Source organism: Vanrija albida, assembly GCF_041260175.1.
Source record: "Vanrija albida strain AlHP1 chromosome Unknown contig_6, whole genome shotgun sequence".
NCBI lineage: Eukaryota > Fungi > Basidiomycota > Tremellomycetes > Trichosporonales > Trichosporonaceae > Vanrija > Vanrija albida.
The window spans coordinates 2,322,490-2,343,799 of NW_027191425.1; the positions used below are offsets into that span (position 1 = coordinate 2,322,490).

Here is a 21,310-nt window from a genome sequence, read left to right on the forward strand (position 1 = left end):
CGAGGTGCCGACGCAGGTCATCCCGAACGAGGTGTCCAAAGTATGTACGTAGCCGCCTCTGCATCGTCATCGCGTTTCAGCGCGTCCGCGTGTGGGGCTGGGCTGAGGGATGCGGCATTGGGAGAAACCCGCCACCGTCAGAATTGTCAGTCGCGGCTCTCGTGCTCCATGATACCCTCTGCATACACGTGGCCCGAGAGTGGTCTAGGTCGCCGGTGAGCGCGGCGGGGCCTCAGCCGTCGTCGTCTCTCCTCGCGGCGTTACCTCAGCCTCGCCGGGTCTGCTCTCCCCCGCCAGCTCCTCCACCGCCCCGGCCTCACCCGGCGCCGTTATCTCCCCCAATTCCTCCACCGCCGGGCGCTCCTGGAGCTCGACCGACGGCCGCTCCATCACCGTCTCGAGCGGCGTCATCGACCCCGGAGGCGGCGTCGACGACGGCGGCGTGCCCCGGACCGGCGTGAGGCCGGGGGACGCCGAGCTCCCGCCCGACGCCGGCGCCGGGCCGACGACCTCATCGTCCCGCCACTGGGGGTTATACTGCGGCGGGAGCTCGTCTGCGCGCAGCCGCCCAGCGTCTTCGGCCAGCCGGACATCGGCCTCGTCCTCGGCGCGGTGGATGCCGACGAGGGGCGCCGGCTCCGGTGCGGCGCGCCCTAGCGCCGAAACGATGGACCGCCGCCCGCTGCGCGCCGTGACGGGCGTGCCGTCGCTCGAGATGAGCGGCGAGCCCGACTTGAGCTCGGCGATGAGGGGCGGGATGCGCTCGCTCGAGTTTGTGGTCAGCGCCGACGAGGGGCGCGTGCCCCGCTCCTGGGGGAGCGCGAGCGTCGCCAGCGCCGCGCCCGTGTCGATCGGAGGGAGGTGGTAGTTGCGCATCGGGTATCCCGCTGGGAGGCGCGGCGGGGGCGGGGGGCCGGCGTGCGAGGGCGTGCCCGGCACGGTGGGGGTGTACGCTGTGCGCTGTGACTCGGTGCGTGTTTCCGTGGAAACGGCGGAGGGCGGGGTGGCGTCGGCGTCGGGCGCGGCGTGGGCTTCGGACGAGGACGACTCGTCGCCTGGCCTGTCAGTCGGGGGTTCATCGACGCGCACGACACGCGGCAACTCACTGGCCTGCGCGTCCTGCGCGCCCTGCTCGCCACTTGGCTCGTCCTCGTGCGCGAGCTTGGCCTCGTCGCCCTCCTCGGCCTGCTTGGCCCCGTGACGCCGCCGTCTGCGGACGAGCCAGGCAAGCAACCCGCCAACAGCGGCAAGGAGCACGACACCGCCGACCTGGGCATCAGTGTGGTTTTTCGGGCCCACTCACCACGCCGCCGGCGATCGCGCCTTTGTTCGTCGTGCTGGGGTGTGATTCCGGCCCAGCCGACGAGTTGGTCCCCTCGGTCGAGTTGCTACCCTGGGGAAGCACAAGCGGTACCGGCTCGGGACCGCTGCCCGTCAGCCTCTGCCAAACCGCGGCACTCACTGGGCGATGTGGAGGGCGGCGAACCCGAACGAACACTTCTGACCCGGCCCCACGGCGCACGTCGCGTTGAACAAGTACGTCTTGGCCCGGTCCAGTTGCGCCGAGTACACCGAGTCCAAGGCCCTGCACCCCACGAGCCCCTCTCCGAGCCCCTGCCTGATCGTCTGGATAGAGCGCGAGCCGTTCCCGCCCGCGACCAGATCATTCCTGAGCCCGAATGTGTCGAGCGGCGGAGCCGGTGTGACAACAAGATCCATCTGGCCACCATGGGGCTGGTTCCACCCATAGACCCCCATGTGTGCCGTGTACTGTGGGGTCGTGAAGGCAACCCAGGCCCCGGATTTATTGGATTCCAAGTAGGTGCCGTTTGTCCCGCAGCTCATGTTCGCAACACATGGCACCTCGGACCAGTCTGCGACCGAGCTGATACCAACCAGGCCCGCCTCGTTCGACCCGGTATCCGACGCGTTGAACGCCGGGTTTTCATCCGACTCGACCATTTGCGACAGTGGGCCCAGGTATAAGAACGCCATGCTGAGCTCCACGCTGGTAGTCGTTTAGCAATGGTCGTCCGCACTCGCACTCACGCAGGCGGGGCACCAGGTACGAAGATATAACCCTCTTCGACTATCAGACCGGGGCCACTGGCGAAGGCGACGTCGAGCGTGTGGTTTGTGTTGACAAGGTCGGTCGCCGTGATCAAGAATGGCTTCTTCTCGTCTTGCAGGACTGGGACTTGGTACTCGGGACCTGGGACCCCGTCCACGAACGATGTGACAGTCGAGTTTCCCGGCCCCACGCTCTTCACTCGAAGAAACGCCCCTATTCCGCCAAACGTCAAAGTTACGAATGCTCCGGGTGTGGTTGTCGTGCGCTGCGAGTTGCCCACACCCTCGGTGATGTTGTCGGGTGAACATGACGCGGTCCACGGATACGCGTACGTCAGCAGCGAGCTGGCGCTTGAGAACCTCGAGAAAGTGGTTCTGTAGCGGAACCATGGCGAGCTGCTAGAGGGGGTCCACGGCGGGTCCCTTCCGTAATCGAGGCTGGACGCGACCGTCACCGTTCCCGCCGATGCGAGGAGGGTCACGAGCCATGCCAACAGCATCATTGTTTGGCGACCACAGGACGAGCGTTGCGGTGGATGAGGTAGAGTGAGTGTTGGTACTTTGACAAGATGGATCAGACGCGCGTCCAAGACCACCGATCAATGTTTGCGGGGCTGCTGCGTGCTCGACGAGCTGGGGGGCAGCATGGTCCACAAGCCGCAGATCCTCTGCGCGCGCGCATCTGCATTGCCTCCTTGCCCCTATGGTTTCCAGTGGCCCCGTCGGCGTCTGGCCCTGTCCGGCCTTGGAAGGACTTGGTCGAATGTGCACATCACGTCAGAAGGTGCCTAGAGAAGGGTTAGTGGGAGGATTGGGGAGGGAGGACTGGGAGGACTGGGCAGAAGTACAACAGTCGAATCCGTTGGTAGTCCTGTGTGGGGTGATACCGCAGGGGTGTAATAGGCCGCACTGGCGACAGGCCGGCAGTCGCGCGCAGGCGGCGGGCGGCGGGCGGCGGGAGGCGGATGGCACGTGGTGAAGGGAGGGAGGCCGGAGGCGGCGGCGGCGACATTTCGTCGAGGCTCCCTCTGAGGTCAAAGGTCGGCCTGCTGCTTGCAGCTTGGCAAGGTGAGCACGCGAGGAACCGATCACGGACGGGGGGTTGCTTGCATCCTCGTCCTGATGGTGGTTTCAACAAGCCCGCTCGAGCGCCGCATTCGCCCCGCGTGCGTGGTGTGAGTCGAGCAAGTGAATAGCGATACCAGTCGAGATGGAACGCCGCCAAGAGATCAAGCAAATGGCGCAGACCAGTAGCCCGGTTCCACGCCGAAGATAGCGACGGCCTCGCGCGGCGCCCGTCGACGTGCCGCCGCCGGCCGAGTGGGCAGCGATGGGCGGCCATGTGAGAGTGCTCGATCGCGCGTTGGATGTTGGGGGTCGGCTTATCAGCTGGCCCAAGACCATGTAGGGCGGCTTGGGCAACCACCCGCCACGCCCAGAGGGAGACCACAGCCACCGCCCATGCCCGCTCTCGTGAACCCGGCGGCATCGAGCTCGGCTCGATCGGGGACGCGCGTCGAGGCCGCGCTGCGCGTTGGAGGAGCACGACGAGGGCAACGACGCCGCGGCGACGGGTGGCAATTAGGCACGCTGTGTGGTCATTCCAAGACGGCAAGTGACACGGATCTGGCACAACCACTGGCGGTGGGTGGGTGTACTGCAGCAGCAGCTCACTACTGCCTATTCATCTGCTAGGCTAGCGCCTGCATGCCCCCGTCGTCGCTGCCCAACCGCTCAGACACCGCCAGTGCAATCGGGTGTGTTTGACGTCATGTGGCCTTGCCTTCGTCCCAATCAGCGCTGGGCCACCGCCCTCGAGTTGTCAATTACGCTTTCCCACAATCCTCGTGACCTCGTCGCGACGGATAAGGCGGGCGTGAGGCGGGCGTGCAGACCGAAGCTGCTGCGGGCGCGGCGGGGCGGATGGGTGCTCCAGAACATGCAGGCCGGGTGGGCAGATCGCTCGCTGCTTCCTGCTGGTGGTGCAGCCACCGCGCCCCCGTCAGCTGACCGGTGTGGCGGGAGTCGCTCAGTCACGAGGTGTGGGCACATCCTTGGCCGTGGTGTGAGGTCATGTTATTTCAAGCGCGAGGTGGTGGTATGCTTCGACTATCCCCACCCCCAGCGGCAACAGTGTCTCTCACTACAGTGAACAGCGCCCAAGCGATCCAAGTACTCTCCTACACCTCTCAAGTGGTCTCCAACCGCGTCTAAACCAAACACAATGTGTGAGTAAGCGTCGCTCGCGAGTGTGGCGGCGGTGCCAAGGCTACCGTGGCGACCGTCCGCCCCGTTGCCACCCGACACGAGCTCACGCCTCAGCCTCCCCCACGCACCAGTTCGGCCAGTGGGTGCGCCGCGTCTCGCACGACCTCGGCAACATGGGGCACGGGCGGCAGCCTACCGACGCCGAGGTCGACGAGCTCGTCGCCATGGGGTTCCCGCGCGACGTCTCCAAGCGCCAGCTGCAGCTCTGCCACGGCAACGTCAAGCAGGCGTCCGAGATCCTCGTGCACAACGCCCACTCGGGCGAAGAGCACCCCGAGTGCCCGGTCTGCACGCGCTCGGGCGAGCACCGCTCGAGCCGGCTTGCGACCAACGCCAACCCGTCGGGGAGCCGCATGAACTTCTCAGGCGGCCTCGTCCCGACCAGCTTGCTCGGCACGAGCCCGACCCGCTCGGCCAAGCCCGCCGCGCACCCCGTCACCCTGCCCGACGTGGACGACGAGCACGCCGACCGCGCGCCGGGCGGCAGCGGGGGCGGCAGCGTGAGCGCCATGCTCCGCCGCCCCAGTGTCGCCGATGCCATCAAGCGCATGACGTCGCGCGACGCCGCGCCCCCGCCCACTGCTGCGGCGTGAGGCAGAGCACATGCCACAGCCATGCCAGTCAATCACAGTCAACACCCCCACACCCCCCTAGCCTAGTTCACACTGAGCGGGAAGAGGGCGGCGTGCGGCGTGCTCTCCACGCACGTTGCTCGCCCCCGCCCGCCCGCCCCCCGAGGAATGAGAAACGTAAAGCGAAACCGAGGGCCGAGGATCAGAGAGAGGTACCGATGGAAGCGGATACGAGGGAGCGAAGCCAGCTGCATAGTATGCATGCATGTCATGATGATGAGGGGGGTGCTGCGGGTACTGACGGCGTGCAGGGGGTGTGGTGAGAGCATCCAACGAGGTCCAGCAGGAGCCACACCACTATGCCGGCGCCCGAGACCGCAGCCGAGGCTAGCCACTTCAGACCATGACACAGTCCATGCCGCCCGTCTCGACTCGCTGCCCACTCGTTCACACGCTCATTTGGGCCGAGTGCTGCATGTACGCGGCCCGAGGCATTACAGGTCTATCGTGGGAGGGGAAGGGCGCTACACAACTCGTCTATGGTGGGAGGGCGGTACACGACTCGACTTGTCTACTTGCCGTACGCGGGCTGGCCGTATGGCTGGCCGTAGGGCTGCTCATACTCGCTCTGGTACTGGCCCATGGGCAGCTGGGTGCCGGGGTTGAGCGGGTACCCGTTCTCTGGCGAGTCCTGCTGGAGGCGGTGGTGCTTGCCTCGTGTTCCGACAAAGTGCACGTCTCCGTCGTCGAACGACAGCACGGCGAACAGGATGAGGATGACGAGCTCCGGCACCACGAGGAGCACGTCGAGCGCCGTCTGCTTGACCACGAAGCCTGAGGTCGTCGACGCGCTCCAGACGCGGTACACGCACTCGACCGTCATGGCGGCGATCATGGTGAAGAGGACGGCGGCGCCGGGCGCGACGCGCACCGTGCTGTGTGCTGCGCGGCCGAGGCATGCGACGGCGAGCACGGCCAGAAGCGCGAGCACGCTGACGGCGAGGAAGAGGCCGCCCGAGGCCTGGCGCAGGATCTTGGCCGTGTTGTAGGCCGACGTGTCGCCGTCGCTGACCGCGTTGACCTCGTTGATGGCGCCGACGATGCCGAGCGCGCTGATGCCGACAAGGACGAGGTGGCGCACGCGCTTGATCTGCACCTGGAAGCCCGAGAGGTCGGCGCCCCGCACGCCGGCGTACCACACCACCAGGAGCTCGAGGATCGCCTCGCAGTAGAACAGGAAGCCCGCGACCACGAGCACGCCGGCGACGATCAGCAGGGTTTTGTAGTCGCTGTCGGTTGGGTGGGCGCGCGTGACGAGGTAGCGGACGATGAAGGTCGCGACGCGGACTGGCGTCAGTGGCGTAGGCAGGGGCCACACTCACCGGCGCTGAAGAGGGCGAGGACGCGGTAGCAGAATGTCGGGGCGGAGCCCTTGACGACGCGGACCGTGAGCACGAGCATGAGGAGGGCGAAGACGACGGCGAAGACGATCGACTGCGGCGCCGAGATGCTCTGCGACATTGCGTCGAACGGGTTGACGGGGGCTGGCATGGCGGGGAAGCTGGGCGGGGTGGGGTGTTGTCGGTGTCTGTGGTACAAGCTCGTCGCTGTCGCTGGGCCTCTGCATGTCGAGCAGCACGCTGCTTATATCGCCACGCCGGCCTCGCTGCCGGAGCCACCCATCGGCTCGGAGACACCCACCATGGCTATTTCCAGCGCGCTCGGTCGCGCGCCGGCGCCGGTAGCCACGGCGCGACCAGCCCAGGCGACCACCCAGGTGCCACTGAGGCCTCAAAGCGGCCGGAAGCGAGCGGGACCGGCGACGCGTCGACGGGCGCGAGAGCACGCGGCGCAGCTGCACCGCCCAGCTGCTTCGGTCCCAGAGCTGATTGGAGCGTGTGCCGCGGCGGTGCGAGGGGGGCCGCCGCCGAGGCCGAATACGACGGGTGCTGCGCCGCTCCGCTGGGTCAACCTCCGAAAATCAATCTTCGGCGCCGAGAATGCGTCGGCGAATCGTGGCTCGTCTGCCCACCGCCGCGCTGCATCAGCGCTGCATATGATGCTTGTCGCGAGCGCGAGCGAGAGTGCAAGCCCGACGTGTCCATGTGGGCTGTATGACGCTGCATGTGAGCGGGTCAGCATGGCGCCGGGGCTGTGCCAGCACGGCCGGGACGGGGAGGCTCGTCCGCGGCCTCCGCTCGCGACCACGACCACCAGCGACGCACCATGCACTTCGACGCTCAAGTCGGCCGCTTCGCGTCGGTAGCGAGCAGAGGCGCAGAGGGCGCGACAAAGTGCCAAACAGCGACGAGCGGTGGGACAAGGACGAGCGGGTGCGACGACGACGACGGGGCGGTTGCGATCGATCTGCACGAGCCGCACACCGCGCAGACGGGGTGGCGACGCCGCCTGGCGTCGACGGCACGCACTGCAGCGGCGAGCGAGCGCGTGTCGATGGGGACAAAGGGGGTGGGGGGTGGTGTTTAAGAGTTGAAGGACGACCAGCCTGCTCACCACCAGCGCCAGCCGCACCTTCCTCCCCCGCCCTCCCACACCACAACACCATGGGCCTCCTCAAGACGGGCATCCAAGCCGGCGTGGCCTACGCCGCCGTCAACAAGATCACCAAGAGCCTCGAGGCGACCGCGGCGGCCAAAAGCAGCAAGAGCATGCCGCCGCCGCACCCGCCCTGCAACTGCCCGCACTGCCCGTTCTCCCAGCAGGCGGTGTTTGGTGGGTCTGGCTCCTCCTCCCCCGCCGCCACCGCTGACAGCCCAGGCAACGGCAGCACGTCGGCGCCCACGGCCCAGCCCATGAGCCCGGGGTACGCGCCGCCCGCCAGCGCGAGCTACTATGCGTGCGAGGGCGCGCCGGTGCCCCAGCCTTCTGACCGCGTGCTCGAGGGCGGCGCGGCCGACTACACCGGCCACACCGGCCACACCAAGGCGTAGAACAGAGCAGCGAGTCGGCTTTGTCGGCATGCACACGTCCGCCGATGCTGGGACCACTTACTGTCGGCCCGCGCCGCCCGCTTACTGACTTGCAGACGCTGGCCGCGGCCACGGCAGGCACGTCGGACTTGGGCCGCCGGTTTATCGGCTGCGGCTCGGCACGCCGAGTGGGGGACGTGGGAATGGGACGCTGCGGATAGCAGCGCGTGTGTCGTTGGCGCTGATGCGAGGCCTCGCGTACACGGCGCGCTGTGCAGCTGCTGGGGGAGTGTGCTGTACACGGCCTCGCAGCTGGCAGGTGGCTGGCTGGGCTGGCGACTGACCACTGGCTCGCTCACACCTCGCCCACTGCCTTCGGCTACTCCTCACGCCTGCACGCAGCAGCTCATGCCCCCTCCCCCTCCACACAGTAACGCAGCACCGACCACACGCATTGCTAGCATTGTTTGTGCAGTCGGAGATGCGCGACGCTTGACGCGGTTGCTCGACTCGGTGCCCTGTCTTCTTGGCAACTCTACCTCATCTCTCGGAAATCATCAGCCTCTCCTCGCCAGGCACTCGGAAAACTCCCCAGCGAGATTGGAACTGCTGTCGGTCGTGGCCGAAGAGGAGGGCTAGATAGGCCATGTCGGGATCCCAGCGCTGCTGGCTTCGACGTATCACAGCGGGCCGCAGCAGCCCGTTGGCGGCTGCACGCGCGGCCACGACGAATCCCGCCAGCCCCGCCGCGTGGAAATCGCAACGTGGAAAAAAGTTGCGAAGGCAGGCACTTACCCGACTGATTATTGCGAATGTCGTCCGCGCGTATAGGTCATAACGTGGGGGAATAGGTCATTGTGCTGAGGGCATGGGTCTGCTGTTGCGACTCGGTGGTCGGCTTCGGCTGCTCCTCCGGTGCGGCGTGCTCGATGCATGCAGGTGTTGCGAATGGGCGAGGTGGGGAGGAGGAGGGGAGGGTATATAGGAGGCGGTGGGAGGGTGAGCAGGAGGAGCAGCACTAGCAACAGCAGCACCAGCAACAGCGCGAGCAGCATCACAAGCAGCGCAAGCAGCACAAGCATCCCCACAGCCACCCCACCCCACCCCCCACCCCACCCCCCACCCCCAACGATGCCCCCCTCCCTCATGTCCGACTCTGGCTCAAGTACAGCCACGACCAGCGGGCCCGCGACGCCGTCCACGTCGTCGCTCGTCGACTCCGCCTCCACCTCCAAGGCGTCGCTGCCCGGGTGGCTCTCGTCGCGCAAGTCGCCGCGCCGCGACGCCGGCTACGTACGTCTGCACATAGATTCGGTTACCTCTCCGCTAACCAGCCAGGCCGGCACCGGCACGGCGCACATCGCGACGGCGCGCGACGTCGAGGCTGCGCTCGCGCTGCCGAGCGCCGCCGACCCCGCGTACGCGGCGGCCGTGCTCGGCGCGTACGTCGAGGCCAAGCGCAACCGGGGCCTGACACGGGCAGACATCAGCCTCAAGCTGGGGCTGATCGAGCGGCGGGTGAGTAGCCGGGGGAGGCGAGGGAGTGCGCAGCAGGTGGCGACGCCTCTGCCATTCCCACGCCTTCGATTCGCTTCGATTCTTATCAAAGCACAAGGCTCACACGACTCAGATGCCCCGCTTCGCGCCCGCCTCGCTCGCCGTGCGCAGGCAACACGGGCTGCGGGTCACGCCCGAGCTCGAGGCGCTCGCCGGCGTCACCGAGGACGAGGACGGCCCGCGCCGCGACGGGCGGGTGCGGAGGCTGGTGGGCGCCGGCGCGGGCGACGCGCAGTGGGTCGAGCTGGTCGACTAGTGACTGTATCCATGTATGTTGTACTTATCGAGTCGAGCGTGCAGAACTAAAGTTGCCGAGGGTGCCGAGAGTGTCGCACATGCGTCTCGGCCGGCCGGCGGACAATAGCAGCTCGCCCGGTGGGCGGTGGGGTGCCCGGTGGCGGATTTTGTGCGGCTGCGCATCCCTCGCTGTACGAGACCGAGACGAGGCCGAGACAGAGACCGACGGTGACTGGGCTGCTGACTGCGCTCTGCTCTGCTCTGCTGGCAGGCTGCAGGCCGGGGCTACGCCGTGTGCGTCGCGCGTCCACCTCGCTCGTCCAATTTCTAGCGCCGAGGTGGACGAGACGAGACGAGATAGGCGAGGTATGGGGATCCGCCGCGACGAGGCGGCTCGTGGCTCGGCTGTTTGCACGCGCGTGCTTGTGAAGTGCTGCGTAAGCTGGCTCGAGGAAATTTGTCCCAGCCGCACCCAGCGCACCCGACGTGGTCAGCAGACGAGGACGAGGTCGACGAGGCTCGGCGACGACGAGGGTTAAAAGTATGCAAGCACCGGGTGCTGCGACTTGCATCTCCCCTTCGCAGCCCCCATCCCCAACCCCACCGCCCACGATGGACGCCCACCGCCACTCGATCCCGCACGCCTTCACGCTGTCGCGCCGCTCGTCGTCGGTTTCCTCGGCCTCGTCGTCCGCATCCCAGCGCTCAACGGGCCCTTGCCACCGCTCGTCACTCTACGCGTCGAGCACCGACGTCCGCGCCGCGCTCAACCACGCCGCGCCGAGCGAGAGCGCGTTCGCATACTCTGTCATCTTTAGCTACGTCGCCGAGGGCGCCGCCCGGCGGCGCAGTCGCGAGCAGGTGCGCGTAAAGCTCGACGACCTGGAGCGGGGGGTGAGTTTGTCCATGCATACCAGTCGACACCGCTAACCACTCCCAGATGCCCCACTTCACCGCCGCCTTCACGACCGTGAGGCAGGAGTTCGGGCTCGACCTCCCGTACGCAGACGCGCGACTCGCCCGCACCGACGCGTGCAAGGCGCGCGACGCGGCCGACCGCGCACACGGCCAGGCTTCGCGCTCGACCTCGCCCACACCTCCCACACCGCCGGCTTGGGCCTTCGGGAGCGAGTACGATGCGTCCCCGGCCGCACCGCACAGCCCACGCCTGTGGCAGTAGACGCCGGGGGGAGGAGCGCCGGCGCAGCCGCCGCGGCTCGTTGTAGCATCGCATTATGTACTTCACGTTGTATCACCGGGCGTAGATGTCACCTCTACCATGAGCACGAGCACTAGGGCCGGGGTGGCCCTCCCCCGTTGCTCCGCCGCGGAGGGGCCGAGAAGACGATGCGAGGCGGCACGCCGGGCCCGCCCCACCCCGGCGGTGGGCCGGGCGGCGACAGGCGCTGCTGTTCATGCCCGTAGCCGTTGGCGCCGGCGCCGGTGCCGTGGCCCCCGCCATCGCCGCCGTTGCCCCCGCCGCCGTGCCCGCCCCGCTGCGGGGGATATCCATACCCGTCCCTCTTGGCGCCCGAGAAGCCGTACGCGCCGCCGGCGTAGCCCCCCGGCCCGCGCCGGCCGTAGACGTAGCCGCCGGCATAGGCTCCGCGGCTGGGCCCGCCGCCGCCCGCGCGCTCGACGGCACCCCGCTCGACGCGGCCCAGCGTGTCGAGCAGCAGCTCGGGCGTCCACGCCGCGCCGGGCAGCGGCTGCTGTATCTCGTCGAGCGTGTACAGCCTGTCGAAGCCCTCGCCGCCCGTCGGCGTGGGCGGCGAGTACACGCGCTTCATCTTGTCGAGCACGGCGAGGCCCTGCTCGGCGTCGGGGATGGTCGGGTGCCCTGTCCTCTGGGAGAGGCGGTCGCGCAGCGTCGCCTGGGACGCGGCGAGCGTGAGCGCAAAGATGCGCGGGCGCGGCGAGGCCGCGTGCCCGATGTTGACAAAGTGCGCGCGTTGTCTGCGGGGTTAGCTGGGTGCTGGGAGGTCGACTCACTCGGCGTCAAAGTCGACCCGGTCGACGACGACGTTGTGCCCGTCTGCTAGGGCGCGCGCCACCACGCCCTCGACCTCCTGCCTGCGCTTGCTCGCCGCGTCGTCCTGGCTCGCGCGCACCCATCTGCGCGCGGACGGCGGCCACGCGGCGGATTCAGACGCGGCGACGAGGGCGTTGGCGAACGTCGACTTGCCGGACCCGGGCAGGCCGACGAGGACGAGGAGGGTTTGGGGCTGCGGTCGTGGGTTAGGACTGCGCGCGCGCGCCGTGTGGTACGTACGTGGAGCTGCTGGGATCCCTGTGCCGATGTCGAGGCGTGGCCTTCTGGAGGTGTTGGGTGTTGGGTGTGGTGCTGCATTGCTTGCGATGGATGAGAGACAGGTTGGGTTGTTGTTGTTTCGGCCCAGGGCGGCAAATCGACAAGACAAGCAATGAGACATTCCTCGGTTTGGACTCTTTCATTTCCATCCATTCCTCATCCTCCATTCCATCTCGACGAGCAGCACAGCGACGACAACGAGCGCTTCACTCGCTCAGACTAGGCCGCAGCACGCACGCATATCGACGACAGCAACGGCGACGACCACGACGACGCCGACGCCGACGCAATGGACGAGGGCACTGAACTCGTCGAAGCCTACGGTAGGTCAGATGACCTGCCTGCCCCGCTCGCTCGCTCGCCGACTAACCCTTTCCCAGACTACCTCTTCAAGTTTATCGTCATCGGTGCGTCCGCAGTCGCCGAAGAGAACGCGCAGGGCACACTCTGACCCTGCTCACAGGCGAGGCCGGCACTGGCAAGTCGTGCCTGCTCTACCAGTGCATCCACGAGTCGTGTACGTCGCCGCCGTCCCCCGCTCCCGCTCACGCCCAGTCAAGGAGAACTCTCCACATACCATCGGCGTCGAGTTCTCGTCGCGCACAATACGGATAGGCGACCGGAGCGTCAAGCTGCAGGTGAGTTGCGCGCTGGGCGCTGCGTGGGCGCCGGCATGGGCAAGGACCAGGACGACGCCGCCCGCCCGGTGCTCCAGCGGCGGCGTTACTCGTCACGATGCTCCGCCACCCGGACCTGCGACCTGCCTGCTAACTGCTTCTAGCTGTGGGACACGGCGGGACAAGAGCGCTTCCGGTCCGTAACGCGTTCATACTACCGCGGTGCCGCCGGCGCGATCCTCGTGTACGACATTACGTCGCGCGCGAGCTTTACAAACTTGTCGAGATGGTTGGCCGACTGCAAGGCGCTGGCTAGCCCGCACCTGGTGATCGTGCTGGTGGGGAACAAGATGGATAGGGACGAGGACCGCGAGGTGGAGACGTCCGAGGGGGAGCGGTTTGCGCAGGACAATGGTGAGTGCAAGTGGGGCGGCGGGTGGCGACCGAGAGGAGAAGAAGCGATGGGGCTGCAGTCGCCGGCGTGTCGCAGCTCCACCTCAGTGCGTCGCTCACACTCCAGGCCTCCTCTTCGTCGAGACGTCGAGCTTGACGGGCGAAAACGCCGCCATGCCGTTTCTGCTTGCGGCGCGCTCCATCCTGTCGGCGATCGACTCGGGCAGCCTGGATCCCGACGCGGCAGGCACGGGCGTGTCGTATGGCGAGCGGCAGCTGCGCGCCGTCGGGTCGCAGAGCAAGCTCGGATACGCCGTGCCGTTTGCGCGCAAGCGCCGGAGGCAGGACAGTGTGTCGATTAGGGAGATGGTGGGGGCGAGTCGGGGGTGTTCGTGCTAGCGGCGAGCGACACGAGCGCAGCGAGTGGAGCGAGCCGCTGGCGACAGCGGCATCAGCAGCGGCATCACCGACACGCACACCGACTCCGGCAGCTCGCCACCACCTAGGCCGCCTGCCGGCCCCATCAAGCCCGTCCAACCCAGATACCCACCCTCTACTTCTACTCCACCTCCCGCCCGGGCTAATTCCTATCGGTGTACTAATCTACATGTATGTGGTACGACTTGCATGCGCAGCCGGACATCTAACTATCTAACGAGCGGAGTCTATGGGCCGAGCTGAGCGGCCACGGGGCGCTCCCCGCAGGGCGGCGGCCCCAGGCCTAGTTGCGCGCAGCGGGGTGCTCGCGACCGTTGTGGTCGCAGCACTGGGCGGGTCAGCGAGCTCGGCGGGCTAGGCGCAGCACTCACGGTGCAGGTACACGTGACGGGCTGGGCAGGGGCGTCCGAGTCGGAGCCGGTGCCGCCGCTGCTGCCACCGCTGCCCGTGCCGTCGTCGCCGCTCTCAGACGACGAGTAGAAGACGGCAGGGTGGGCCTCGTCGGGCGCGGCGTAGGCGACCTCGCCGCGGGTGGGGTTGCCATTGGCGTGGGTGCTGCTGCTGCCGTTGGTGTAGCCGTTGGCGTAGGACATGGCGTGTGGGGTGGGGGCAGTGAGGTGAGGAGTGAGTGTGAGTGTCCAGTACGGCTGGCCGTCGGCGGTCTTATACTCGCTGGCTGGCGAGGGCGAGGGGCGGGGACAGCGAGCGCGAGGGACGCGGCAAGGAGCAGCGAGGAGAAGCTGTTTGATGGCGTGCATGGGGCCATTGTCCAGTGCCACAGTGATTGCCGTCGAGCGTCGCATTGTCCGTCGTGTGCCAGTGGCCACGCAACGGAAAAGTCAGGTGGACAAGTCAGTCGCGACGACGTGGGGAGCGCCGTACGTCACACGGCGAGGCCGCCGCACGTCCACGACGCTGCGGTCAGGCCGCCCGGCTACGTCGTGCCGGCGCAGGCCGGGCCACCTCTGCTAGATTACATGCATGGTGGTCTACAGGTCTTGGGCGGGGGTCGCGGCGGCGGGAGTCGCGGCGGTGCGGCAGGGGGGTGGGTTCAATGTCTAGTCGTGTGCATGGTGGGGGGGGGGGGGGGGTCGGCGCGCACACTCCACCTAAGCCGTCAGCCTCCGCACGAGCCAGCCCAACCCACTAGCTAGCGCTCACGGCCCCCGCCAGCGCCGTGGCAGCGAGCAGCGCTGACTCCTTCTCACACACGTGGCCCTTCGCGTGCCCATAGTTGTGGTGGTGCTCGGCGTCCTCGTCGGGCGGCTCGACGCCGAACTCGGAGTCGCTGCTGTCTTCGGCGTACTCTTCGGCGCTTTGCGGCGTGTGGTGCTCTTCCGAGTCGGGGGACCAGCGGAAGTGCCGCTGGATGAAGGTCGTGAGGAAGACTAGCGCGCTCACGACCACGGCGGTTTCGAGGGTTGGGGGTTCCATTGGGGCTGGGGGTGGGGGTTGGGCTGGGGGGTTGGGCTGGGGAGGCAGCTGGGAGAGGGGGGTGGTATATCTACCTCCCAGGCTGCCTCCCACGCCCGTGCCCCGCCGGCTGTCGCTGCCAGCCTGTGTGCTACACGCTGTGTCCGCACTGCCCAAGCTCTCTGGCAGAACAAGAATCGTGGCGTCCAGAGGCGCTCGACACCGGGGTCAGCCGGCGTCACGGGACATGTCGGGGTGTCTTGTGTCTGGCCGTCGCTCACCGTCTGCCCACGAGGCAGGACAGCACGTAGGCGAGATAAAGGCGGCGGTGGCCTTGGCCTGCATCAGCCCCCATCCGCATCGGCACGAGCGAGAGCCGAGGGCCGAGGAGGGTGAGCAGCGACGCGACCCTTGTGGCGCTCGCGCTGGTGATCCCCCGCGATTCAAGCGGGGCCATGGCGCCCGGAGTGTCAGCACCGGCTGGGCTGGGCCGGCTGGCTGCACTCGAGCAGACTGCAGGCAGTGCCAGCGACAACTGTGCTGCAGCGGCGAGACGACGCCGACCCGCCGACCCGCCTCGCGACCCCGCGTCGATCTCGGCTCGCGATCCTGGCCTCCTCGGCCCGCGCCGCGCCGCCGGAGCCGTACGACCCCGACACCACCGGCACACCCCCGCCGCACGGATAGATACGCCGTTATCTCGTGGTCGCGAGTTGGGGCAGCCGTGTGCGCTGGCCACTCCGACCGCCGCCGGGCACACGACACACGACACACTGCATAGGATACCTGGTACACCTGACAACATCGTAACAATCGTATCGGCCATGACAATTTTGTGGCACAGGGGGGAGGGGGAGGCGAGACACTGGGCAGAGACGGGCAGGCCTGGGCAACATCCTGGCGTCAACTCGCGAGTCTGCCTACGCGCCCACACCCCCCACACCGCCGCCCCCGCCCCGCCCCTCGGCCCACGGCCCGACCCAGTGCTGCCACTTCTCGCCCGTCTGCGGCGCGCCCTCGCCCTCGGGCGCGAAGCCCTCGACCACGCGTGGCTTGGTGCGGCGGCGCGCGCAGATCCAGTAGATGCCGCCCAGGTCGTCGAGGTAGTGGATGCCGATTTCGAGCAGCACCAGCAGCTCGGGCACGACGACGAGGACGGTCTGCGCGGCAGGGGTGCGCACCCAGGCCTTGGGGCGCGACGCAGCCCACGTCGTGTACGCGCCCTCGAGGAGGAGCGCGGCCGCACACAGCACAAGCAGCAGCGTGCAGCCCCAGCGGTTGATGGGGCGCGCGCGCGGCACGAGCAGCCACGTCATCCACAGCGTTGCGGCGAGGAGCGTGGCGGCCACGAGGATGACGAGGATGCCGGCGGCGAGGAGGAGCGCGTTGGGGTCGGCAGCCGCCGCCGACGACCGCTGTACCCACCCCGCTAGGCCGAGACCGATGATGACGGCGTAGAGCACGTGCCGGCCGGCGTGGACAACGTGCGTGCGCGGGTGCGAGATGGGGCGGTTGCGGACGGTCGTGTACCTGGGGTCAGCTGGGGAACATCGGCCAGCTCACCAGTCGAGCACGAGGCCGGTCACGGCCTCGAGGAGGAGGACGGTTCCCGCGTGGAGGAGGCACGCCGCCGCCGCGGCGTGGTGCTGCAAGCCCTCGGGGCTGGTCTCGACCGTGACCTGGGTGACCTGGTACTGGACGACAAAGGTCGCAACGCGGACTGGGGGGTGAGCGGCGGCGGCAGATGGGCGCACTCACCAGCAGCGAGGAGGGTCAGCGCGGCGTAGACAAAGGTGCGCGGCGCGACGCCTGCGACGAGGCGGCCGGCGAAGAGGAGGAAGAAGAGCGCGTAGAGCACGGCGTAGGCGATCGACTGGGCCTTGCCGGCGCTCTGGGCGAGGAGCTGCGCGCCGGCGGGGGGCGGCGCGGGGGTGGCCATGGGCGTGGCCATGGGCGTGGCCATGGGCGTGGCCATGGGCGGTGGGTGGCGACTGGGTTGAATGAAGGTGTCTAGTGAGAGAGAGTGAGTGAAGGACAGAGAGATGCAAGGGAGGGTGAGAGATGCCGCGAGCGAGAGTGCCCGATGCGATGCGAGAAGGGCGTGAACGAGTGTGGTTAGGTGAGCCGAGGTGAGCGACAAGAGTGTGGGGAGGGAGCGAGACGAACGCCGAGTTGCGTCTGTCGTCGCCGCTCTGACCCCACTCGCGCGACTCGCGCCGTGCACAGAAGTACAAGGGCCAGCAGTGCGGTCGCCGCGTCTCTATCTCATGCTAGAGATTGCAGCAGCAGAGGAGCAGGACGATGGGGATGACTTCAGTGCCCGGTGAGCGGCGACTAGCAACATGACTTGTCTCGGGCATGGATCGAGCGCGACGCCGCCGCTGCCGTAAGGCCTGGTTGATGCATATAGGCATAACTGACATGACATCTCATTCCATCTATCAACATTGACATCGCTTTTACTCGTCATGCGAGGTCAACTCGGCACATGCTTGTGCTCACGACCCCGCCTACGCCTTGTGCGCCGCAGTGGCCGCAGCGTCGCCCGCCGCGTCGGCGACCTTGTCGCTCTTGCGGTGCAGGACGGCCTTGAGCCCGAAGCGCTTGCGCGCCGGGATGTGCACGTAGTCGTCTGCGCCGGGGGCCGGGGCCGCCGACGCGACAGACACGGACACGTCGTCGGCCGCCTCGGGCTCGGACTCGGGCTCGGCGGCGTGGCGCCCGGCTTCGGCGTCGGCGCGCCGCGCCTCCTCCTTGGCCTCCTTGTCGGCGTCGACGTGCGCGTCGTGCCCGTACTCCGAGTCGCTGTGGCGCGCGACATACACCGGCGTGATGTGCACGTAGTCGTCGACGCGGAGGGCGAACGCGCCGAAGAGCACGAAGAACTCGGGGAAGATGACGAAGATGCCCGTGCCGCCAGACCTGTTGATCCACCCGCCGGGGCTGGTGGGCGACCACACGGCGCCGATGGCGCCGAGCACAGCGCAGGCCGAGAAGATGAGCAGCGTGGTGGCCGCGCCGCCCTTGCTCGCCTCGCCCTCGGCGACTGGGAGCGCGGCGACGGCGACGGCGCCGGCGAGGGTCAGCACGGCGATGCCGAGCCAGATGCCGCCGGCGGCCTGGAGCAGCTGCTGGCCGAGGCGGTAGTCGATGCTGCTGCCGACAAAGCCGGCGTCGGCGCGCTGCACGGCGCCCGCGACGCCGATACCCAGCGTGCCGGCGAGAATAAAGTGGCGCAGGTGGTAGACGACGAAGCGGGTCTGCGAGAGGCCCGTGACAGAGTACGAGCGCAGCCCGGCGAACCTGCGGAGGGGGTGAGCCGGGGGGTGACGAGTGGTGACTGTGCGCGGGGACGGGCCGCCACAGTCTTTTCCTGGCCTGGCTTGTTTACAGCGTACTCACCAGCGCACGACGAGCTCGCTCACGCCCTCGAGCAGGAAGAAGGTCGCAAAGACCTTGAGCACCTCGGCGGCCGTGAAGGCGGCGCGGTATCCCGCGCTCGTGGGCCGCGCGACGACAAAGTACGCGGCGACAAAGGCGCCGAGGCGGGCTGGGGTCAGCTGGGCCAAAGCCCCAACTCACCCAGCGCGAGCAGCGCAAAGGCATGATACGCGACGAGCGTGTGCACCTTGTCCCGTAGGAGGCGGTACCCCACGAGGAGGAAGAAGACGCCGTAGAAGGCGGCGTAGACGACGGCGTCGCGCTTGAGGCTGGCCGGCGTGTTGCTGACGTCGGAGCTGGGCATGGTGGGGGTGGGGGGTGAGTGAGAAGAATGGGCGGGGGGAGCACAGGGGGATTTATACGGAGCGAGCAAAGGAATGGCGGCGTGCTTCTCCCTCTCCCTCCCTCTTGGCCCGTGTTGACATGCAGCTCGGCCAGCCCGGTTAGTGATGAGAGAGGAGAGGAGGCGCAATTGCGAGTGGCACGGGCCGGTGGCGTGAAAGCGAGGGAGGGGGGGTCGGGGCGGCGCCGTCGCTCGTCCTGAGCGAGGCGGCAGGCCCAGCAACACCAGCGACATGTGAGCGGGTCGGTGCGCGTGTGCGTGCAAGTGAGGCGAGGGTAGAAGCACGCGGTAATGTGAGTGCTCGCCCCGACAGTGTCGCGAGTGAGGGGTTTCTGGGACTGGAGCTGGCTGGTGGCTCGCCCGCATCCCCCCATCGAGTGCGGGGCTGCCGGCCAAAGGCCCCGAGACGGCCCCGGGGGTTGGGGCAGGGGGGGGGGCAGGGGCAGAGGATCAGAAGGGGCATCGAGCATGTTTGTTGTCCACTGCTGCCGCTATTGTTTGCGCGCTTCGACGCGGTCCGTGGCGCCGTGGTCAGCAGAGGTCATAGCCCCTCCTCACCACTTGTAGAAACAATACCATGACCAAGAGTCTACAGTACAGCTGGGCTTGACTCCGCTGTCATCGACGGCCCCTCACGCCTTGCCGCCCTGCTCCTCCCCACCCCCCGCCTTGCCCGGCCCCACCGTTGCGAGATAGTTCCTAATCTCCTCCTGGCTGCTCGTGCTCGCGCCGTAGCTCGCGACGCTCTCGGCCGCCCGCTTCCGGTAATGGAGGTTACGGAAGCTCTCGCCGTCGTCAAACTCGCCCTGCGACCGGTCAAAGACGTGCGTAATGTCGCCGAGGTCGTCAAGCCGCAGAAACACCGCCGCGATGAGAATAAACCACTCGGGCATGACGATGAGCACGTCGACCGCGACCTGCTTGTTCACCCAGCCCTGCTCGTCGGACGCCGCCCAGACGCGGTACACCGCCTCGAGGATGAGCAGGCCCGAAAAGGCAGCCAGCAGCAGCCCGGTCGGCGCCTTGCGGATGCGCGGGTCGTGCGGCCGCTGTGCCCAGACGACGAAGACGAGCACGAACATGGCCACGAGGAGGATGAGGAAGAGGCACCCCGACGCCTGGCGGCACGCCTTGGCCTTGTCGTACAGCGCAAAGTCGTTGTGCAGCACGCGGTCGATGCTGACGATCTGCATGATGACGCCGGCGATGCCCACCAGGCTGAAGGCGACGAGGATCCAGTGCCGGCTCTGGTTGAGGATGGTCTGCGTGCGGCCCGGGAGCTCGACGTCCCGGATGACGCAGTACCTGGCGTCAGCTGGCCCCAAGGCGGCGACGCACCAGTCCCAGATGAGCTGCATGACGGCCTCGACGACGAAGAGGAAGCCCATGATGATGAGGACGCCCGAGCCGATGAGCAGGGCCTTGAAGTACGGCGTGAGGGAGAGCGGCGTGATGGCGACCTGGTGGCGGACGGCGAAGGTGGCCACGCGCACTGCCGTGGATCAGCTCACCCCAGCCCTCGCCCCTCCTCACTCACTGGCAGCGAGGATAGCGAGAAGCACGTAGGTCCCCTTGTTGGGACGCACCCCGCGCCACAGGCGCGCCACCAGCCCAGCGAGGAGGAGCGCGTAGACGGCCGCGTAGACCGCGTTCTCGGGCTGCCGGAAGCCGGTAGCCTGCGCGATGAACGGGTTGGCGCGCGCCGGAGCCGCTGCGGGCCGCGTCGGGGTCGGAGGCACCGAGCTCGTGCCCGACGGCGCGCTCAGGCCCGGAAAGCCGCCGGTCGGGAGGCTGATCGCGCTCGGGTCGAGGATGAGCGTGATGGGGTTGGGGGTTTCGATGGGAGTGTACGCGGGCTGTGTGGTGGCCCTTGTCGTCGGCGTGGCCCTCGTCGTCGGCGTACTGTGCGTGCTCGAGCTCCGCCGCGTGCTTGAGGTCCGCCGCGTGCTGCTGTTTGCGGCGCTGTCGTCCCATGTGCTCGAGAGAGACGACTCGGCCACGCTCTCGCTGATGCTGGAGGCGAGCTCGCTGGGCGAGACGCTCGCGCTCGGCCCGTCGGTCGCCTCGGCCTCCGCCGCCGTCGTCGTGCGCCGCCTGCTCGAGCTCGACATCGTGCTGGGGTCAGAGATGTAGATGAGAAGGGACAGCTGCTCGCTCATGAGTGGGTGATCTCGAGCTCGTCGCCACGCCCATCCGTCCTCAGCAGGTACTGGGTCGACCTGCAGCCTCACCGCACCAGCGCATGCCGGCAAGTGCCCGCCCGCCCTCGAGTCTTGACGCTGGCTCAAACGGGCCGATGCACGGGGAGACAGTCACCAGCACCCATGTTTGCTCAAAGAGTCGACCCGAGGGACAGTTGTAGGTCGGTAGGTTTGACCAGCCACATACGTTGGACCGACAGGTAGACCGACAGGCAGGCAGGCACGCGTCTGGCGCGTGTCTCGGACTGTTCTGTAATGAGGCTGCCCTTACCAGCTTGGAGAATGCCGCTGCAGTCCTTCTCACGCGCTTCACGGGCGGCCACCCGCTCCCGCCGACTCCTCCCGCCCCCCAGGCTCACTGGACGGCCAGCCTCTTCCGCGTTCTATCAGCCGCCGCACGCCGTTCTATTCCTGCTTGTCTGCTGGTCCATGAGATAAGATGCGGGGCTGTCAGGTAGCCACTGGCGCGGGGACGGCCTCGGTCGGCTCTCGGTCGCTCTGGGGTCGCTCTGGGGTGCC

The 21,310-nt window shown here is 67.9% G+C and overlaps 13 protein-coding genes across 13 annotated transcripts; 5 read left to right on the forward strand and 8 right to left on the reverse strand.

The window, feature by feature from the left end:
* Positions 1-204: 204 nt before the first annotated feature.
* Positions 205-2,573, reverse strand: Q8F55_008326 (uncharacterized protein; the record flags this gene model as incomplete). Its single annotated transcript, XM_069356723.1, has 5 exons — positions 205-1,055; positions 1,107-1,269; positions 1,304-1,427; positions 1,463-2,008; positions 2,050-2,573. 5 exons carry the CDS (start codon positions 2,571-2,573, stop codon positions 205-207), a joined length of 2,208 nt encoding a protein of 735 aa, XP_069206564.1.
* Positions 2,574-4,294: 1,721 nt separating this feature from the next.
* Positions 4,295-4,931, forward strand: Q8F55_008327 (uncharacterized protein; the record flags this gene model as incomplete). The annotated part of the gene is made up of 2 exons (XM_069356724.1): positions 4,295-4,298; positions 4,393-4,931. 2 exons carry the CDS (start codon positions 4,295-4,297, stop codon positions 4,929-4,931), a joined length of 543 nt encoding a protein of 180 aa, XP_069206565.1.
* Positions 4,932-5,481: 550 nt separating this feature from the next.
* Q8F55_008328 (uncharacterized protein) lies at positions 5,482-6,461 on the reverse strand (the record flags this gene model as incomplete). The annotated part of the gene is made up of 2 exons (XM_069356725.1): positions 5,482-6,257; positions 6,293-6,461. 2 exons carry the CDS (start codon positions 6,459-6,461, stop codon positions 5,482-5,484), a joined length of 945 nt encoding a protein of 314 aa, XP_069206566.1.
* A 1,013-nt stretch (positions 6,462-7,474) lies between these two features.
* Positions 7,475-7,861, forward strand: Q8F55_008329 (uncharacterized protein; the record flags this gene model as incomplete). Its single annotated transcript, XM_069356726.1, has 2 exons — positions 7,475-7,643; positions 7,689-7,861. 2 exons carry the CDS (start codon positions 7,475-7,477, stop codon positions 7,859-7,861), a joined length of 342 nt encoding a protein of 113 aa, XP_069206567.1.
* A 1,110-nt stretch (positions 7,862-8,971) lies between these two features.
* On the forward strand, positions 8,972-9,653 carry Q8F55_008330 (uncharacterized protein; the record flags this gene model as incomplete). The annotated part of the gene is made up of 3 exons (XM_069356727.1): positions 8,972-9,133; positions 9,179-9,358; positions 9,471-9,653. 3 exons carry the CDS (start codon positions 8,972-8,974, stop codon positions 9,651-9,653), a joined length of 525 nt encoding a protein of 174 aa, XP_069206568.1.
* Positions 9,654-10,246: 593 nt separating this feature from the next.
* Q8F55_008331 (uncharacterized protein) lies at positions 10,247-10,814 on the forward strand (the record flags this gene model as incomplete). Its single annotated transcript, XM_069356728.1, has 2 exons — positions 10,247-10,528; positions 10,575-10,814. 2 exons carry the CDS (start codon positions 10,247-10,249, stop codon positions 10,812-10,814), a joined length of 522 nt encoding a protein of 173 aa, XP_069206569.1.
* A 112-nt stretch (positions 10,815-10,926) lies between these two features.
* Q8F55_008332 (uncharacterized protein) lies at positions 10,927-11,984 on the reverse strand (the record flags this gene model as incomplete). The annotated part of the gene is made up of 3 exons (XM_069356729.1): positions 10,927-11,590; positions 11,627-11,859; positions 11,907-11,984. The coding sequence occupies 3 exons, from the start codon at positions 11,982-11,984 to the stop codon at positions 10,927-10,929; spliced, it is 975 nt and encodes a 324-aa protein (XP_069206570.1).
* Positions 11,985-12,234: 250 nt separating this feature from the next.
* Positions 12,235-13,354, forward strand: RAB4B (Ras-related protein Rab-4B; the record flags this gene model as incomplete). The annotated part of the gene is made up of 6 exons (XM_069356730.1): positions 12,235-12,268; positions 12,326-12,352; positions 12,409-12,462; positions 12,501-12,583; positions 12,727-12,976; positions 13,083-13,354. 6 exons carry the CDS (start codon positions 12,235-12,237, stop codon positions 13,352-13,354), a joined length of 720 nt encoding a protein of 239 aa, XP_069206571.1.
* Positions 13,355-13,676: 322 nt separating this feature from the next.
* On the reverse strand, positions 13,677-13,986 carry Q8F55_008334 (uncharacterized protein; the record flags this gene model as incomplete). Its single annotated transcript, XM_069356731.1, has 2 exons — positions 13,677-13,721; positions 13,765-13,986. 2 exons carry the CDS (start codon positions 13,984-13,986, stop codon positions 13,677-13,679), a joined length of 267 nt encoding a protein of 88 aa, XP_069206572.1.
* Positions 13,987-14,539: 553 nt separating this feature from the next.
* Positions 14,540-14,827, reverse strand: Q8F55_008335 (uncharacterized protein; the record flags this gene model as incomplete). The annotated part of the gene is made up of 1 exon (XM_069356732.1): positions 14,540-14,827. The coding sequence occupies one exon, from the start codon at positions 14,825-14,827 to the stop codon at positions 14,540-14,542; it is 288 nt and encodes a 95-aa protein (XP_069206573.1).
* An 899-nt stretch (positions 14,828-15,726) lies between these two features.
* On the reverse strand, positions 15,727-16,781 carry Q8F55_008336 (uncharacterized protein; the record flags this gene model as incomplete). The annotated part of the gene is made up of 3 exons (XM_069356733.1): positions 15,727-16,336; positions 16,370-16,526; positions 16,565-16,781. The coding sequence occupies 3 exons, from the start codon at positions 16,779-16,781 to the stop codon at positions 15,727-15,729; spliced, it is 984 nt and encodes a 327-aa protein (XP_069206574.1).
* A 535-nt stretch (positions 16,782-17,316) lies between these two features.
* Positions 17,317-18,551, reverse strand: Q8F55_008337 (uncharacterized protein; the record flags this gene model as incomplete). The annotated part of the gene is made up of 3 exons (XM_069356734.1): positions 17,317-18,109; positions 18,209-18,356; positions 18,389-18,551. 3 exons carry the CDS (start codon positions 18,549-18,551, stop codon positions 17,317-17,319), a joined length of 1,104 nt encoding a protein of 367 aa, XP_069206575.1.
* A 671-nt stretch (positions 18,552-19,222) lies between these two features.
* On the reverse strand, positions 19,223-20,749 carry Q8F55_008338 (uncharacterized protein; the record flags this gene model as incomplete). The annotated part of the gene is made up of 2 exons (XM_069356735.1): positions 19,223-20,082; positions 20,128-20,749. 2 exons carry the CDS (start codon positions 20,747-20,749, stop codon positions 19,223-19,225), a joined length of 1,482 nt encoding a protein of 493 aa, XP_069206576.1.
* Between the last annotated feature and the right edge of the window lie 561 nt (positions 20,750-21,310).